The 17572-nt window shown below is 36.4% G+C and overlaps 1 protein-coding gene across 2 annotated transcripts in view; it reads right to left on the reverse strand.

Moving 5' to 3' along the window:
• Positions 1-568: 568 nt before the first annotated feature.
• LOC137642492 (vitellogenin-like) overlaps positions 569-17572 on the reverse strand; it is a 17369-nt gene continuing 365 nt past the window's right edge. For both annotated transcript variants that reach the window (XM_068375088.1, XM_068375089.1), the window contains exons 2-15: positions 14935-15180; positions 14062-14252; positions 12747-13850; positions 12481-12628; positions 10014-11756; positions 9623-9880; positions 8731-8894; positions 7964-8559; positions 6913-7291; positions 5737-6420; positions 4773-5300; positions 3908-4277; positions 1981-2258; positions 569-1806 (exon numbers count right to left, since the gene is read on the reverse strand). In XM_068375088.1, the coding sequence (XP_068231189.1) occupies positions 808-1806; positions 1981-2258; positions 3908-4277; positions 4773-5300; positions 5737-6420; positions 6913-7291; positions 7964-8559; positions 8731-8894; positions 9623-9880; positions 10014-11756; positions 12481-12628; positions 12747-13850; positions 14062-14252; positions 14935-15180 (7688 nt within the window). In that variant the 3' untranslated portion in view covers positions 569-807. The remainder of the gene's footprint in view (positions 1807-1980; positions 2259-3907; positions 4278-4772; positions 5301-5736; positions 6421-6912; positions 7292-7963; positions 8560-8730; positions 8895-9622; positions 9881-10013; positions 11757-12480; positions 12629-12746; positions 13851-14061; positions 14253-14934; positions 15181-17572) is intronic.

Below are 17572 nucleotides of genomic sequence, written 5' to 3' on the forward strand. Positions count from 1 at the left end.
CGCCACATAATCAACAATCAACACTTATGTCCATTCTTCGCCTAAGATAGAACCAGGAAAGACTAGGCAATAGCTGCTGATGATTCAGCAGATAGAAATATAGACTCTCCCAAATCACCCCCATCATTAGCTCATAAGGATGGTGAGGTTGCAGCAACCAAAGAAACTAACGTGATTGAGCAGGACTCGAACCCCAGTCTGGTGTTCACCAGTCAGGGATATGTTACCACATCGGCCACTACTAACCTTGACTTTTCAGAAGAGTTACTTGAATTTATTCTTTAAAAAAATTCTTTGGCGGCTGAGTTTTATGCATCAAGAACAATTTTTAAAATTTGTTCTTGTTCCAGAAGTTCTTTTATTCACGTTTTTAGTGTTCAAATGTTCATCTATTTTCTGAAGCCAACACCCGAATCATTGTTCTTAATTGAGAGACTGACATTATTACAGACAAATGCCGAAACAGAAAGAGACTGACACACAGTCTTAGTGAGGAAAATTTAATAAACAGTAAAATTATTTATTATAGTCAACAAATTCATACCCCATTAATCAAAATTTGTCCTTATTTAGTGTTCACACAAGTCGTTCTTCTCTATATTAGTCAAGAAATTAATAACTGAAACAAATCCAGGTTTTATTTCATATAATAATTATAAACTCCTACTGGAGGAGAGAAATTTCGCTTATCATTAGCACTTCATTGCCACTAAAACTGGCAAGATGACACTAAATACATTAACGTTTATAACCCTAGAAACACTAAAATAAATACATAGCTAGTTTCGTGTATAGCAGAGAGATGCTTTAACAAGCATAGGCAACGGGCGGAACTTGAATGCCTCTATGGAAGCAAACATTACGATAAGCTCTGACAGCATCGCAAGGGTCCGCAGTACCGTAACATATCTGGATGAAGGGGCCGGAATCAATCACTCTGCTGCAGTGGGTAGAAATGCCCAACATTACTTGACACACTGCAAAGTGTTTGGTTGAGATGTCGAAAGGTCGAGCTGGACTGATGGCTGGGGTTCTGCAGTGTTGGTTCTCTTGCCATGACGTCACGAGTTGCTGAAGGGAGGCTGCTTTCCTGCCGTCGGGCATCAGCCAGTCATTTCCAGCTTCTCCATCGTATGTACCCAATAATCCACCTACTTGCCCAAACGTCCATCCGTTCAGTTCAACAGAAATATAGCGAACTTCTCGATTAAACTGTAGTTGTAATAGTGAAGTCTGCACCTTTATTTCCATTGGAGTCCGCCATACCTTCACATCCCCTTTCTCTTTATACTCTAATTCCATTCTCCTCCCATCAATAACGATTGTGTAGTCTGGATAAACTACAAGTGTAATGCCAGTATCTACTAGAGTAAATTTAGATTGAGTTAAGCCATGAGGATGTTCTGTAGTAAGATAAGTTGAGCCGTAAGCCAAAAGGAGAACTTTGCAATGGGAATTTGGAACCCTTAAAACTGTGCCATCAAAAGTGAATATTTCATGGTCTCCCACAAGCATAGCAATGCGGCTGTAAGGTGGAAGACCATGTACCACTCTACTCGGCCAGTAGTATGCATAGGTCCATAAGGCCCGGGTGTCTGCATACGCTACGTAAGACCAAGGCAAATTTTCAAGTATAGGGAGTGGATTATATGAAATGCTGGACCAGGCTTGAGCTAAAGAGGTTGTAGGTTGGCGCAGAGGGAGCAATATTTGCATAACGTTGTCTTCTAGTTCCAAGGCAACTATCATTGATCTTTGCACTGATCTGTACACAACTGTTTCAAATGTCTGGACAATCTGGTGCTTCTGTAAAAAGAGAAAAAAACATCATGATTTGAGACCTATCATAAGTTCATAACATACCGATACTCTTTTTCAAATATATTTGCATAAACTTTACACCGTGAAACTGATCATATATCTATGTTTAATGCATCCATTATATATACAGGAAAAGCTATACGCACCAACAAGACTTACAAAATCAAGTTGCCGAAGGATCCCCTTAGTGGCTTCTTTTACCTCTGGAAGTTGATTGAGATATGCTCTAAGCCTCTGTAAATCTTTTCCAGTCGTGATAAACACGTCTGATATAACTTGCTTGATTGCTGGTAAGTCTTCAGGACGAAAAGTCAGTGTACTTTCGAGTTCTTCCTTCAGAGTCCTGATTAAAGAAGATCGCTGGATACTCCTTACCAAGTGCCAAAGTTCTTGGGGTATTTGTCCCGTTTCAAAGAAATGGATGTACCTTCTTACAGCTGTTGGAGGAAAAGATGTTTTTATCATATACCATAATCAGCTGTTCAATCCCAGGGTAGCCATCAGGCTTTTCAATCAGAAGATCAGTACTTAAGTTATTCTCTGATTTGTCGCTAAGATTTTTACAAGTTTTTCCCTAACAGGAGTTAAGTTACATAGTTCACTTTTAAATTTGTGGCAATCATATATGCAACAATGAGAATATCATTAAGATATATAAATGATTTACAGTAGTAAAACCTAAGAAGATAAGTTAAGAATTATTTGTCAAGAAATGAATGGTGTATTAGAAAAGAGAATGTTACCAGCTGTGCTTTACAAGAAGACTTCCATGAATTGCTATTATTGCTGGAAGTTTTCTAAAACAGTATTCAAAGTTAAAGTAAGAATTACAATCTATTGCATGAAAGTTAAAAAGAATGCATACTTCAATTATTTTTCTAGTTTCATCTTATCTAGAGTAATTAGGGGCTCCATTATTCAAGTAGATTATTTCCCCATATTTGTAACTAGTTTGTACCGAATTTGGTGCATATCATGAAATATGAAAATTCCCGAGTCTCTCTCTCTCTCTCTCTCTCTCTCTCTCTCTCTCTCTCTCTCTCTCTCTCAGACAACAAAAGAATTCTCAACTTCACTGTCAAACAATCAAAATGCTTATCAGCATTCCTTTAAGTCCTTCCAGTTATTACATTTCTATCTTTAGCTAAAGTAACTTTTATCGAACAAAAAAATTTACTAAAGGGATTTGTACATAGTTGAGAGTTTTCAGACTAAATAGCTGTCATATTCTCTTCAGTCTTATACAGCACAGATTTGTTACCTCTGAGTATTCTACTATCAATTGCCATTACGTAGAGGGCCCGTACAAACTGCCTGTACGTATAGCGCCCGTACAAACTGCTAATACATAAAGCATTCTTACAAACTGCCAATGCGTAAATCATCCTTATGAACTGCAATTATGTATAGCATCTTACAAACTGCCATTACATGTAGCACCTTTACAAACTGCCATCATGTATAGCGCCCGTACAAACTGCCAATACATAAAGCATTCTTACAAACTGCCAATGCGTAAAACACCCTTATGAACTGCAATTACGTATAGCACCCTTACAAACTGCCATTAAATGTAGCACCCTTACAAACTGCCATTAAATGTAGCACCCTTACAAACTGCCATCATGTATAGCGCCCGTACAAACTGTCATTACGTATAGCACCCTTATAAACTGCCATTACGTATAGCACCCTTACAAACTGTCATTACATGTAGCATCCTTACAAACTGCCATTACCTATAGCACCCGTACAAATTGCCAATACACAAAGCATCCTTACAAACTGCCAATACATAAAGCGTCCTAAGAAACTGACATTATGTATAGCACCCTTACAAACTACCATTACGTGTAGCACCCTTACATATTGCCATTACGTATAGCGCCCTTACAAACTGCCATTACATATAACGCCCATACAAACTGCCAATACGTAAAGCGTCCTTACAAACTGCCAATGCGTAAAGCGCCCTTATGAACTGCCATTACATGAAGTCCCCTTACATCAGAGTGGCTCAAGGCAGACTCCATGAAATTATGCAGGAATGGGATTTGTTTTGTAAGGGGATTGGGCATTCTCTTACCATCAACGAAGACCTTTTCAGAATCACCAAATTCGTTGAAAAGAACAGAAACCATCTTAGACACAGTAGCCGTTCCGTGCTGTACCACACTGATCAGATGATTCCAAAAGGTGTGGTAGTTGACTAACAGTTCATAGGTGAGATGATTTCCAAACACCAAATATTTAGCGCCTTCTATGAAGAGGATAATATAGTTGTCAAAGTCATTATAGATTCCTGACACTTCATAAAAGATTTCTCGCCACAGTCTAGACACTTCCCTCATAGCTGCGGATATTTGAGGATCAGGGGAAATCATCTCCTTGTGCATGGTGGAAAGCCAGGACTTAATGGCATGGGACACCAAAGAAAGCTGCATTGCCAAAGATTTCTGTAAATGAAATAAATTGGATTAACTTAGTCTTTATTCGTTACATACATATACATACACATAGCTGCATATCTTCTAGACAACTTTTTTCTCTCTAGAAACAGTTTCTGTTTTGCATTGATATTGCTTCTACAAAAAAAAAAAAAAAATATTTTGCTCCCAGGTTTAGCTGTTTCCTGATTCAATTTGTTGAGATCCAGACTTAACAGTGACAATTTTTTGTTAATAATAGAGGAAAGAAAAATATATTTGTATCTTAAGGATTTTCCCACCTGTTATCCTAACAGAATATGATGACTGCAAAATGAACCGTAAGGATGTAAGAGTACTTATGTGCACAAATGGTCTTTAGCCTGCATGTATACTGTACTTATACTTAAAGTAATAAAATTCATAAATGTAACGGTTTTATCATCTAACTAATAATTCTAAGGTCAATGTAAATCATCCCTGATTTTAGATTCTCTGTCTTTTCAGAAACCTCATTTCCCCTACCTGAATAGTGATAATTTCCTTGTTATCATGTTGCAGATCAAGAGCTAGTATCTGACTTGGAGTCACCATCGCTCTCATGAGGAAAGCAGGCTTGCTGTCCCTTCTGCTAGGGCTTCTAGTCTGAAGAGATACCTCAGCTGTCTTCAGATCAGCTAATCCTAGTGTCATCTCATGAGTCTTGCCACTGTGCTGGTTCTTCAATAGAACTTTAATGGCACAAGGCATGCATAGCTGGGCATTTATGTTGTAGTTTCCAATGATCCTTGATTGTGAAACAAAAGTCAACTTTGTCCCGCTGCAGGCCGAGTGGTCCTCTGTAGCTATGGTACCTGATATTTCTAACTTTTTCTCTCCATTAGAAACCAAAGACAAAGCCCCGGCTCTGTTATTGTCACTAATTTTGTCAAGCTTTCCTGATATAAAGATTGCTGGTGGTTTTGTTATCACTGTGTGTAGGAATAAATCGAAACCCAAAGATCTAGGCGACCGTGCAATGATTAGCGTTAATTTTGGAGTCGTCTTCAAAATCTGTAAATAAAATGAGATATCTTAGATTTTAAAATACATAATTCTTACTGATATATATATAGAACAGAAGAGCTATATAATCACAAGTGATGATGGGCAGTTTTTATTTCTGGAACTTATATGGATACCAACAGAGATATTAACTGTTTCCATGTTGCTATGATATTTCATCTACTCCATACTGCATAAGCTCAGTTTAAATCAGTAGTGTTGTATAGAAAGCAAGCTTTTTTAATGAAGGAAGAATGTGTTTCACATAGTTTATATATTTTATAAGTAAATTTTTGGTGATAGAATGAATATATGTTTCATGCCACTTACATTTCATGTTGACTAAGAATGAAAATTTAATATGAAACTTTAGTTCCTAGGACTTAAAAATATTTATATCACCATATCTAAAGAAAATTAACTCTTAAACACCACCTGTACTTACTCGTCCACTAGCAGTTACTTCAATACTGATGCTATTTTCTGATAACTTCGTGGAAGTAATGGCACCAGTGATCTTATCTTTAGGATCAGGTAAGATGTCTAATATAATTCTCCCTATTATCTTGTCTCCTGTTTTCTTATATTCAACCCCAACAGACATCTTCCTCTTCATATCAGGATGCTTGAATTGGCTCGCAACTTTCAACTCTTGATTCACAAAGGACCATGTACTTGGATTCTGAATGGAAAATTCATACATGGCTAAGGATTTACTTCTGTCCGGAATGATCTTGATAATGTATTCTGTGGGTGAGGCAATGATCTCAGTATCCAGAGTTCTGGAAGGCCATTGAAGTTTTAGATGAGACACGCTCTCTTCAGTCCGCTCATAATGGATGTGGTACAACAGTCTCTTAGAGCTGCTTGCCACACGGACTCTTTCAGGAGGAATGTGAACATTTAGAACCCTTTCTATGGTCTTTAATAGATCTTTGATGGATGTCAAGTCCAAAGTGAAGTCCAAAGTTTTAAGTCCATTTTCTGGAGTTACGACAACTTCCACACCAGCACTTTTAGTAGGTGAGTCAATTTCAATGTTCCACAAAGCATTGCAAGAATATTGCTTCTTGTTCAATGTGATGACAACTTCCAGAGGTTTTTTCAGTGCATGGGATTTCATCCTCATCTAAAACAAAGAAATTAGTCAATATTTTTTATTTTCCTATACTGTACTGCATATTGGTTAAGCTTATTATCATGACACTTTCATTACCTTTGGTCATCAGATGATCATACAGTCATAACTCTACATTGGTGTATAACAAAGTTATTCATTGTATAAACTATGTATAACCCTACCATTGCTGAAGTATAACTTGACTACTTTTCCTTTCCATTGTTGATTCATGAAAGCTAAAAGGAAAACTGAAGTGAGCTTATATTGATTTTGATCACAGTTAATTCAATCTTTTCATACAAATATTCTTTGCAGCTTCACCAATCATCTTATATGAGAAAATATGACCATGTTATCATTGATCTTATCTACTTTATATAGTTTTGAACCCTAAGTAGTAAATATGGAAATAAAGAATTGTTTTTGTACAGTATTCTGTCACAATACTGCAAAGAAGACTAAAACTTCCGTTTAAAACAAGACGCTACAAATCATTCTTACCTTAACAAAAACCTCTCCAAGACCAGCGACCGTTTGGTGCTTTGCCTCCAGCTCAACAGACGTCTCATCTGTGTCAGGTAACACTATTCCAATCTTAGAGCTCAGAAGGAAATTGAATCGCCCGGCGAGATCAGTCAGCACCGTTGCAGTAGATAATTTGTACTCTTTGGTCGACAAAGAATTGATGATAGTCTGTGTGGCCATCTTGATATCATTTCTTTCCTTTTGGACCACAAACTCTGTGCTAAAGTTGAAGCTGTTGCGAGGCGATGTTAAGCTGAATTTGGCGGTAGTTTTTCCAGAATGTCCAGAAGAGGGAGATTGTATGTTGACCTCAGTTTTGAATAGATACTGGCTTCTCATCATCGTCCACCCTCCACTGAAATGTTAATTTTGGTCCTTGTAATTCATAATTAGCAAAATATGGGAGTTTTATTAACAATCAATCAGTGTATATAATTTGAAAAAAAAAATCATTATCTCGAATATCTATAACTAACATAACGGTGATTATGTACAATATCTGCAAATATCAATAGACAGATATTTCAGGTAATCTACCTTACATCTTCACCAATGATTTCTCTACCAAGAAAATCAATTTAATCTGCTACTTTTCAAATGTTTCCAAAATTATTCCTAATAGACTTTTAATATATTTTTAGAGGCTGTCTTCATTAGATATTGCTAAGATTGTTGAGTCTTTGGTAGTCAATTATTCAAAAAGTAAGGATAAAAAAGGTAACAAAGTTTCAAGAAATGGGGAAAAGTAAATTGATATTCTCTCATCTGTAAGAATATGTCCTTTGATATTATTATTCTTGATAGGCAGACTTACTTATATTACTAATTATATCATAGGCCTGGGTTTGATGAAAGCTGTGGATTATTAAATGTGTCAGATTCATCAAAATAAAATTAGTACAGGAAAAAGTGAATCGCCTTTGAGTGTCATGTCAAAATCTATTGCCCTCTACGCTTAGTCATATGTCAAATGACGCACCTATAGCTTGTAAGTATTACAGTGAAATAACATGATTTTGAAACTCACAATATCTTGTAGTGACCTGGATTCGAATGTTCTTTAGCAACGCTGACCTCAGCATTAATTTTTCGTGACGGGTCTTTGTCTGCATCCCAAGAAAGTTCACCGCTGACCTTCTTTCGGTTGAAATCAACATCGCCATAGCCTTTTGACCTCACTGCCTTGTGGGTATTGGGCTGCAAAGTGTTATCAAAACTAAGATGAACAAAATGACGACCAATGCCAAGACTAACTTTATTATTGATTATTTTGTGGAGTTGTAGCTGGAAGCCATAGTTGACATGAGAATCGGAATTTATTCTCCATTCGACGCCAAAGAGCGGTTCTGTTTCACTGTTCAGACCGAGGGCCAGGACCTGCTTCTTTTCAGAAAATATGATTGTTGTGATCACTTTATACGGTCCTCCGGAAATGGAGGAGATGCTGAGATTTGCCTGGAGATTTGATACTTTAGACGTCAGGAGAACAGTGACTGGCCCACTATAATGAAGGATAAGTCGATCTCCATGCTTCAGCGAAGCCTCTACAGCGTAGGAGTGTGGGTCATGCTCCACTGCAACAGTTTCAAATTGGATTGGTTTCATATAACTTGGAACTTTGATCTAGATGGAAGAAAAAATATGGGCTACGATATATGATGGACTTAACATCACTTATAAAGTTTACTATTAAGAATAATGCACTTTATTATATATTTCATGTTATAAGAGTATTCGTTTGTATTACTGGAATGTGTAGCTTAAAAATCAGTGAAAATGACAGTTATAACTTACCTGTATCAGAGTGTCATAAGAGTCTCCAAGCTTGGAATGCATCACTTCAACATGGGTCACTAGCCTTTCAGGATTAGTTTCCAATATCTTGAGCAGTGTACCCCGTCTCACCAGTCCATTATGGAGATCCCAAACCAAAGTATAATGAGAATTTCCAAATACTCCTAAAAGGGCAAGAACCAATACCATTACTAGATTTTGTCAGATAAGAATAACATTCTTAGAATATTACAGCTATAGTTAGGTTCGTGTATCTCTTCTAACATTTCTTTATTATCATTTTATCGTTAAGTGGTGATTTTAGTTCATTTGCATGTCCTGTGGCATCCTTTTTTTTCTTTGGGCATTGAGTTTGTTTGTTCCAGGTAGCTTCATAGCTCCTCACTCACGATCTATGTTAGTAATATCCACATGACTGGCAGGAATATTATGGGTCGAAAGTTGCTAACTATAGTACATAACCCTTTTTTTTCTAGTATTCATGTATTAGCGATATTCTACCTGTTGTCATTCAATATGGTACCTATTTTCTGCTATGCACGTTCCTTTAGTTCATGAGCAATTTTTCCATGAATGGACTTGAAGTTTCTCAACCAGGATCTTTGCATGCCATCCAGTCCTAGGAAGGCACTTCTCGCAATGGTTTTCTTACACCCCTACTCGTGATGCTAATCCCTTGTTTAACTCTACCTCAATCCTAATTCCTTAGGTACTGTAGCCATTTTGCATTTTTATTACAAAAGTTATCCTCCTTACTATTATTATGATGATGAATTACTGGTCTGAGTACTACTAGAAAAGTCTAAAAAAAGTGATGGATATACCATAATTCAATTTACAGAACAGAAGGATCATCAGCCCCTTTGAATTATTATGAATCAAACAGACTTACCTTTTATCTGATTTTTAATGACATCAAGGTGATCTCTTCCCTCCATCTGATGCTTTCCTTCAATGGCAAAGAACTTTCTTTCTTTCACGAATACTTGAAAACTGGAGGTAAATTCCATGGCATCAGCATTCAGGGGACCAATGAGTGGTCTAATGTATGACAATATCTTCCATTTCGTGGTATACATTTGAAGCTCAAACTTACGGAGGGAAATAGGTAGAAGACTCGTTGTTGGATTCTTCTTTAAGGCAAACTCAACTGAAAAATGTACATAGGGAATTATTATGGGTAGGGAATTTTTCAGGCTAATTTTCTTTGTGACTGGTTTCCCACTTTATTTCCACATTTATCAACTCGTTTTACAAAACTAGTTTTCCTTGGAGATAATTACCTTTATAGGCAAAGTCCAAGAAATGAAGAAAGTCTATTTCAGTTGCAAAGCTAAGATTTATGAAAACTTCTTCAGGTCTGTCTTCCTTCACCAACTTTGCTACAAAAAAACATGACTCCGGGGGAAACTGGTGAATAAGATTGTGATGAAAATTTAGTTCTACGTCTTTTTTTGAACCCGCCGATTTGTCCATAAGTTCCAATTTCAGTGCTCTTCCATGGTCTTTGCCATTTCCTGTTATGTGCCAAGACATTTCAATGGATTTTTCTCTCTCTTGGTTAATAGCCTGAAGTTTGCCGTGGTAATGCTCCTGCAACTTGGGATAACTCCATAAATATGTCAGTTCTAGAATACTGTTGTTTACTTTATAGGCTGCAGTACCCTCAATGTGTCCATCTAGACCACTCCCATCCTCTTTAAGTGTCATATTTAGCATATTGCTAGATTCATCTGCCTGTATACGGACATCTAGAATATACCCTTTCAGTGCTTGGTAGTCAGGTTTTCTTTTGATATAAGTTTTGAATGTCGAGGGTTGCCCAAAAGGTATGTCCTTGTGAAGACTCGGATCAAGGATGTTATATTCACTACATATATCAATTCCCCAGAATGCCCCAACTCCAAAGCATGATTTTCTTCTTAGTCTGACATCATGTAAGTTTCTGGGTAAAACCTTAACCTCAGCCTCTGTTACTCTCTTCATGAGATAAGTTTCACTTTTGGAACTGAAAAATTCTATTCTATCTGGAAGATTCATCCGGAATTCAAGATGATCTGGCCCATCCGTCTGTAAACTTGAAGAAATCCCATAATTGGATGTAACCAGATTCTTTGTTTTGATTCCATTTTCAGCTATTGAGGCATCATAACCAACGAAACCATCAATTTGAAGAGAAAATGTTGGATGTAGATGTAATATATTTCCACTGTTTCTTTGCACAAGGTTCTGGAGATTTGTTTCTACTTTCAGACCAATTACTCCGGTTCCATCAAGCATTAGTTTTACTGGGATCCCTTGAACAGTTGGTATGTTGTACTGTAGGAAGATGTGGCTCATGTGTGCATTGTCGATACTCATATTTGCCATGTTTTGAAGAGCTTGCTTCAAAAGCAAAGAGATTATTTGAATATTTCTGCCTGCAATGATTTTATTTGGGTCCAATGAAAAAGATCCGTAGGTTGCTTCTTGATCATTAAATCTAGCATGAATATCCATCATTGGAAGCTTACCAGAAACACGTTTGTATATTTTGTTGAGGAAATCAGAAATATTTGAAGGGTCAAATGAGCTTCTTTGCAAAAGCTCTTTTAGCTCATCTATGATACCTAATCCTTTTCCCTCAATGAAGGGTATGGCGTCCTTTATTAATTCACTTATCGAAGACCTACTCGTAAGCAGTCCCCCAGGACCGAAGAGAGTTCTAAGAATGGAATCTACTTCTTCAAGTCGGATACCATACTCTCCCATATTAATAGTAGTTCCCCCTATGGATGAAGTCAAATTGAGTCCCAAAGATCGTGGGACAAATGATCCAGGAGTATAGATGATATTAAACTCCAGTCCTAGACCCAGTCCAAGCTCCTCATTGAAATAGGACAAATCTATATTGCGAGAGTACTTCATGATGTTCATCGTGAAGTTGTTTGGCACTGCTAAATCTAAGAGGTAGTGACGCAGCTTGTTTTTATGAGGAGCAGTAGATTTCTGCAAGTTGTTGAGATGGCTCAGGATGAATCCTCTTACTAGAAAAAATAAGACATATATATATAAGTTCAGAATTAGTAAATTATCCAAAGACCTGTGGAAATGAATTTTAAGATTCTCCTCATTATTTCTAAGATTCTATAACTCGGGGCCTTTCTATAACTAACCAACTGTTTTTACAGATTCATATGATGAAGCTTCACCAGTAACCAAAGATAAACTGTGATACAATACCATCAAATTAAGTGGAACAGATTACAAAAAAAAAAAAAAAAAAAAAAAAAAAAAAAGATGATATTACAGTCCTGATTGTTCTCAGTATAAAATTGTTATAGATTTTTTATATTGCGACATAAAATATTTTTTTTCCTATAGATTTTGCACTATATACTACTACCAAATGAAATGCAGTATTAACAGGCAAAAGGGGTTAGTTATTCAAAAAGTTGCTACAAGTAAAAAACAATTCAGAAAATGGTACAACGGGCTAAAAAGTCTTATTTATAATGATGAACTTTAGATATAAAATCATCAAATTTAAATGCATATTAGTAATCTTTCAGCTTGGGTATTTTTTGTGTTTTTTAAGCCAGGAGTTTCACAATTGATGTATGACCTCATATATGATATATGTTTATGTAAAATTATTAACAAAACTTACATTAATAACAACTCTCTATTTGACATATTTACAAGACAGCTTTTCATATTGTGGTTATTTCTAATAAAAATACTTCTCAACATAAAACAGCTCTTAATCACCTTGTTCATTATCTTCCGGAGTGACCTTGGAAATGACAAACTGAAGATCTTTCTTATTCATGCATCTGAGTGCTACCATATAAGATGCAATTCGAATCTCTGTATCAGTCTCTGAATCAACGGCCAAGTGTATAAGGCGATCTGTCCCCTGTGGAAGAACACTATAGAAATAAGTCTCGATATTTTACCTCCGTAAATTATCTTTCTCAGAGTTTAATCTAAAGAGCAAAACGTATATCAAAGAAATGTCACAGCAAAAGTCTTACCTGGTGTTCACATTTCACATTCCTGAAAGCATAAGCTGCATTTATCCGAACCTGGTTTTCCACATTCCCTGACTCTAGGCATTTGAAGACTGTGTCTGCAACTTCTGGAGTAATAACTCCAATATTTCCAAGAGCTTTGAGTGACGAAATGGCTTCTTCAATGATATGTTTGTCTGCAGAAGAAGAACATTTCTCCTGGATTTTCTGACTGAGGGTCTCAGAAAGCTGTTGAACAGCTGGATCTCTGTAGCAGTAAGGAATATTATGGCAGTAAACATTAACCATTGCTGCTGCCCCAAGAACTGCTAAGGAGAGACTTGGATTAGATATTTCAAACAGAGGCTGCAGGGATTCCATGGAATGCCTATTAGGGTGTGCAGTCAGGAAGAAGGCTGCTGTATAGAGAATAGTGTGAATTCTCGTTGCTCTACCACTAGTCAGTTCATTTACCATCACTTTTACAGCCCCAGGCTCATGAATAAAAGCTAGAGCATCTATGAATAGGGACTCAAGCTTGCTGTATTCTAAACAATAGTGTCCACTGCGTATCTTCTGCAAAGTACCCTCAATATCATCATCAGGAATATGTCTCAGCAGATGTAATGCTTTGGACATCAGAGATCCTACATTGCCCTCAATACCTCCCATTGTATTCTCACAGACATCTTTCATAATTTCATTTAGTTGATCTACTAGAGATGGGTCTTTTTTAACAGTTTGGTGATCAAATAACAGACTTTTGTGTAACAGCCTCTCTCCCCCTAGGTTCGACAAAGAGGTAAGATGTTCCGCTGATTTATGAATTAATTCTAATTTAGATTGCTGAAGAGTCTCGATGTATTTGTAAAGCCCATAAGAGGGACGTATGATGTTTTTATCTTGGCATACGATAGTTGTTACTATGCCTTTTCTGATAACCAGCTGACAATGTGAACCTGATTCACTTAATGGCAGAGGAGTTTTAAGCCAAGATATAGGAAGCTCATCTGGAGTGGGATAATTATCTTTACATTTACGATGGTTTTTCTCTTTCCTTATGATAACTTCTTCCTTCCCTTCTTCCTTCACTTCATACCTGGTTGGACATGTGCCGACAATGTCAGTCTAATGAGAAAAAAAGGAGAAAAAAGTATTTAAGCATTCATAAAGTTAAACAAAAATAAGTACATGATATGAAATGACTTCTTCATTTGGAATAAATAATTAGAATTCTAATTGCTGCAAGAATGAGTTATCAAATGGTGGAAAGAATCTCAACAGACAATACGCAGAAGAAAGAGAACTGTGATGTAAACAATACTTCAGAATTCCTTACCTCAGTATACATGAGTCCTGAATTTATAGAGGAGTTGGATGGGAGCGAGATCTGAAATGCCGAAGCTATGCCCTTCTTCATATTGATGGACCATGTGACGTCATCCGGGTGGCTGCACACGTGCTGGACACGTCCGTCTGATACGGCGACCATCAGAGGATATCTCTCTAGGACTGAGGCCTTGTGAGGCTCTGCTTGGTCAGAAATATGGAAGGTTTTAAGAAAAGGGAACCTTTCTCACTCTTTGTACATTTTACCCTTATTTTTCCATAAATATGTAAATGTTAAATGGCTATGCGATTGTTTTATAAAGTAATAGTAATTAACATCTTCACAGATAACAGCTGCAAAGATATGTTCAATATGATGCCATATCATTAAAGGTTTTTTCAGCTTTAATTATTAACGAATTTATAGGAATTTACTCTAATATCTCACAATATAGTTTAAGATTGCGGAAACAAAGCAGGAAGAAGATTCGGTATTGTCATGTAGAGAATAGATAACACTTGTCTACCAGCGAAATAACATGTACATTTGTCACAATTTAAATTTACAGTGTTTAGGGTGAGATAGGTCCCTTCAAGTTAAATAACGCTCAAAATTTCTTTTTGGACCTGCGGGTTAAATATAGCTGCTTATCTAAAGTAACATACGTCTCCTTTCAGGTTTAACTTCCTAATAGTAACATTCTTTTCCCTTATTTGAGTTATATCACTTAGTGTTTGAATTACGATTAGGCTACAGTTCATATCTTCAGCAACTTAGATCACAGAATGGAGATTTTGATAATATTAGTCGATCTAACGCCACATGACACAAGGAGGGAAACAGATAACTTAAGTAACCAAAGTATTGGTATTGTCTACTTACCTATTACAGTTCCATCCCAGACAGGGTTTAGAATTGACACAGCAATATCACAAGGACCTAGAACCGTCAGTTTGACTTGGGAGTGCCAACGCATTGCTGATACTCCATTCTGCACCTTGGTCATGATGACTTCTGACATCCCAGAGTAAGCATAGCTGTAGGTCATTCCTGACTCATAGGATAACTTTTGTGAGCCCGAAATCGGACATTCCGTTGAACATTTTACAAGGTCCTCATGAACATGCGCTGCGAAAAGTAACAGAATAGGCTATAGATAGAGGCACCCTATCTTTTTATGAGACTGAATAATATTGCATTTAATGAGTCAATTCATTAGTAGGTAGAGAAAAACTAAGAATCTTATATGCTGTAGTTCAGCATTACAGTTGAGCTGGACATTCAGAATTTCTTTTTTTAGAAACTAATAAACTAATCAAGGATTTTTAGGCCTAAAATATAGAATAGGAGAAAAAAATGGAACAAATAATGAAAAAGTTTTATTTTGTTATTTTTGGTAAATAATATATAAAATTCAAGGAAAACTAGAATCAGATGAAAATTGTGATCAATAGATGTATATAATTTATAGTGCAACCCTATTTAGCTCCAAAGCTCAACTGGGTGAAAACCCCACAGTTTCATTATGAGGATAAAATTAAGAGAGTCTGGACAACAGAGGAATAAAACATATCTGCATCCACAAACGACTATTTGATAATGCATACACTGCACTTCAGGAGGTGCAAAGACTGGGCTATTACTCCACCCCTCCTACTATGGAGTTATGACAGTTAGGGATATCAATGAAGGTTTGGAATTATGCTATTATTTACTGTCACTAGCATTGGGATGGAGGCAGAAGGAAAAAACCTACTAAATGAGATAAGATTATGAATACCAATTTCCATACAATATGTATAGCCTAAGGGTTTGCACCTTTTGGCTGTTATGTGATCTGCTGAGCAGAGAAGGGACAAATTGCCCTAGCTTAATGTTGGAATTACTATAGTCCATTTCTTTCAGCGAGTCATATTTGCACCGACCGCAGCGGTGCCCTTTTATCTCAGAAAAGTTTCCAGATCGCTGATTGGTTGGACAAGATAATTGTAACCAATCAGCGACCAGGAAACTTTTCCGAGCTAAAAGGGCACCGTTGCGAGTCGGTGCAAATATGACTCGCTAAAAGAAATGGACTATAGTATACTTCTTAACCAGTTTCCCTCCACTAGATGTAATTATTTCAGATAGATAATTATTCCTAGGTCAATTTGACACGCTCTGAATGTACGTAAAAAGAAAATAAAACAACAATGGTAGATTACAAGGAAAGGTGGAGGTATGAATTTGTAATGCATCTCAGTCCATTATTTCAGAAATAGAGCAGAATTTTTTTTATTATATATATAAATACAGAATTGAATGATGCCAAAATTACAAGCTTGTTGAAGAAGGTATATTTAAAAGGTTCTTTGAAGAACATACGGATGAAAGTTGGGAAAAGAACAGAACCCTAAAATATGTATTTAAAAATGTGGGAGGGGAACAGTATTGGATATATTTTCAAGGAACATCAATGCTAACGGTAAGGTTAGCTTAAGTTAGGCAAGTTAAGTAAAACTTCTAAAGTGAATGTTAAGTAAGGCGAAACCCTTCAAAGTGATATCAAGTTAGGTTAGCTACCTAAAACTTTAAATGTAGTGTTAGGTTAAGTAAGGTAAAACCCTTTAAAGTGATGTTAGGTTATGTTAATTAGTTAAAACTTCTGAATGTAATGTTAGGTTAAATAAGGTAAAACCCTTAAAAGTGATGTTAAGTTTGGTTAGTAGGTAAAACTTCTGAATGTAATATTAAGTTAAGTAAGGTAAAACCCTTCAAAGTGATATCAAGTTGGGTTAGGAAAGGCAAGGCTTGTTTACTCAGATAAAATACAGTAATCTATTGTACATTGTTTATCACTATGAATGCAATTGTTTATTTTCCCTTTCTGCAAGGCTTCTCCTGCATTCCCTAAAGTTTCACCCACTACACTGGGTAGACAGTTGTGATACAATATGACACGTATCACTCCGGTGATTAGATAGCTTGTAAGATCTAATATCACTGAAACGAATTTAAAGACTTAGAAGAAATTTTTTATCAATGGATCATGTAGCTATTGCTTTTAAATCTCTGGTAAATGTAGGCTACTACACTAGGTATCTGGAAACACTGAAAATAGAAGATTGAGAGGAGGGTGTGGAGTGGGTGTCAAATCCCCCGGCCTGGGGATGTTGCATACCGTCCCAAAGGTAGTGCTAAGGCACGTTCATTTCGTATAATTGAATAATGGACAATGGCGAGAAATATCAACCCACAGCCAGCTAGGCGGTGACAATTCTAGACTTGTAATTTTTGGGCCGTAGACTATTGTTGTTGTACACAGGAAAATATATTAATATGCCTTTTATATTAAAGAGAGGTTAAGAATTAAATTTTGTTAATGTTTTATCATATTCTATAATCCACAAAGTTAAACAAGGAAACCGGGTTTTTTTTTTCTTTTTTTTTTCAATTTTCTAGCAAGGAAGAGAGAATTTCAGTTTTGCTACACCACTCAACCCACACCAAAACAAAAAATCAATCAATTTACAGTGGTTTT

This window comes from Palaemon carinicauda, chromosome 6, assembly GCF_036898095.1.
Source record: "Palaemon carinicauda isolate YSFRI2023 chromosome 6, ASM3689809v2, whole genome shotgun sequence".
NCBI classification, from domain to species: Eukaryota; Metazoa; Arthropoda; class Malacostraca; order Decapoda; family Palaemonidae; genus Palaemon; species Palaemon carinicauda.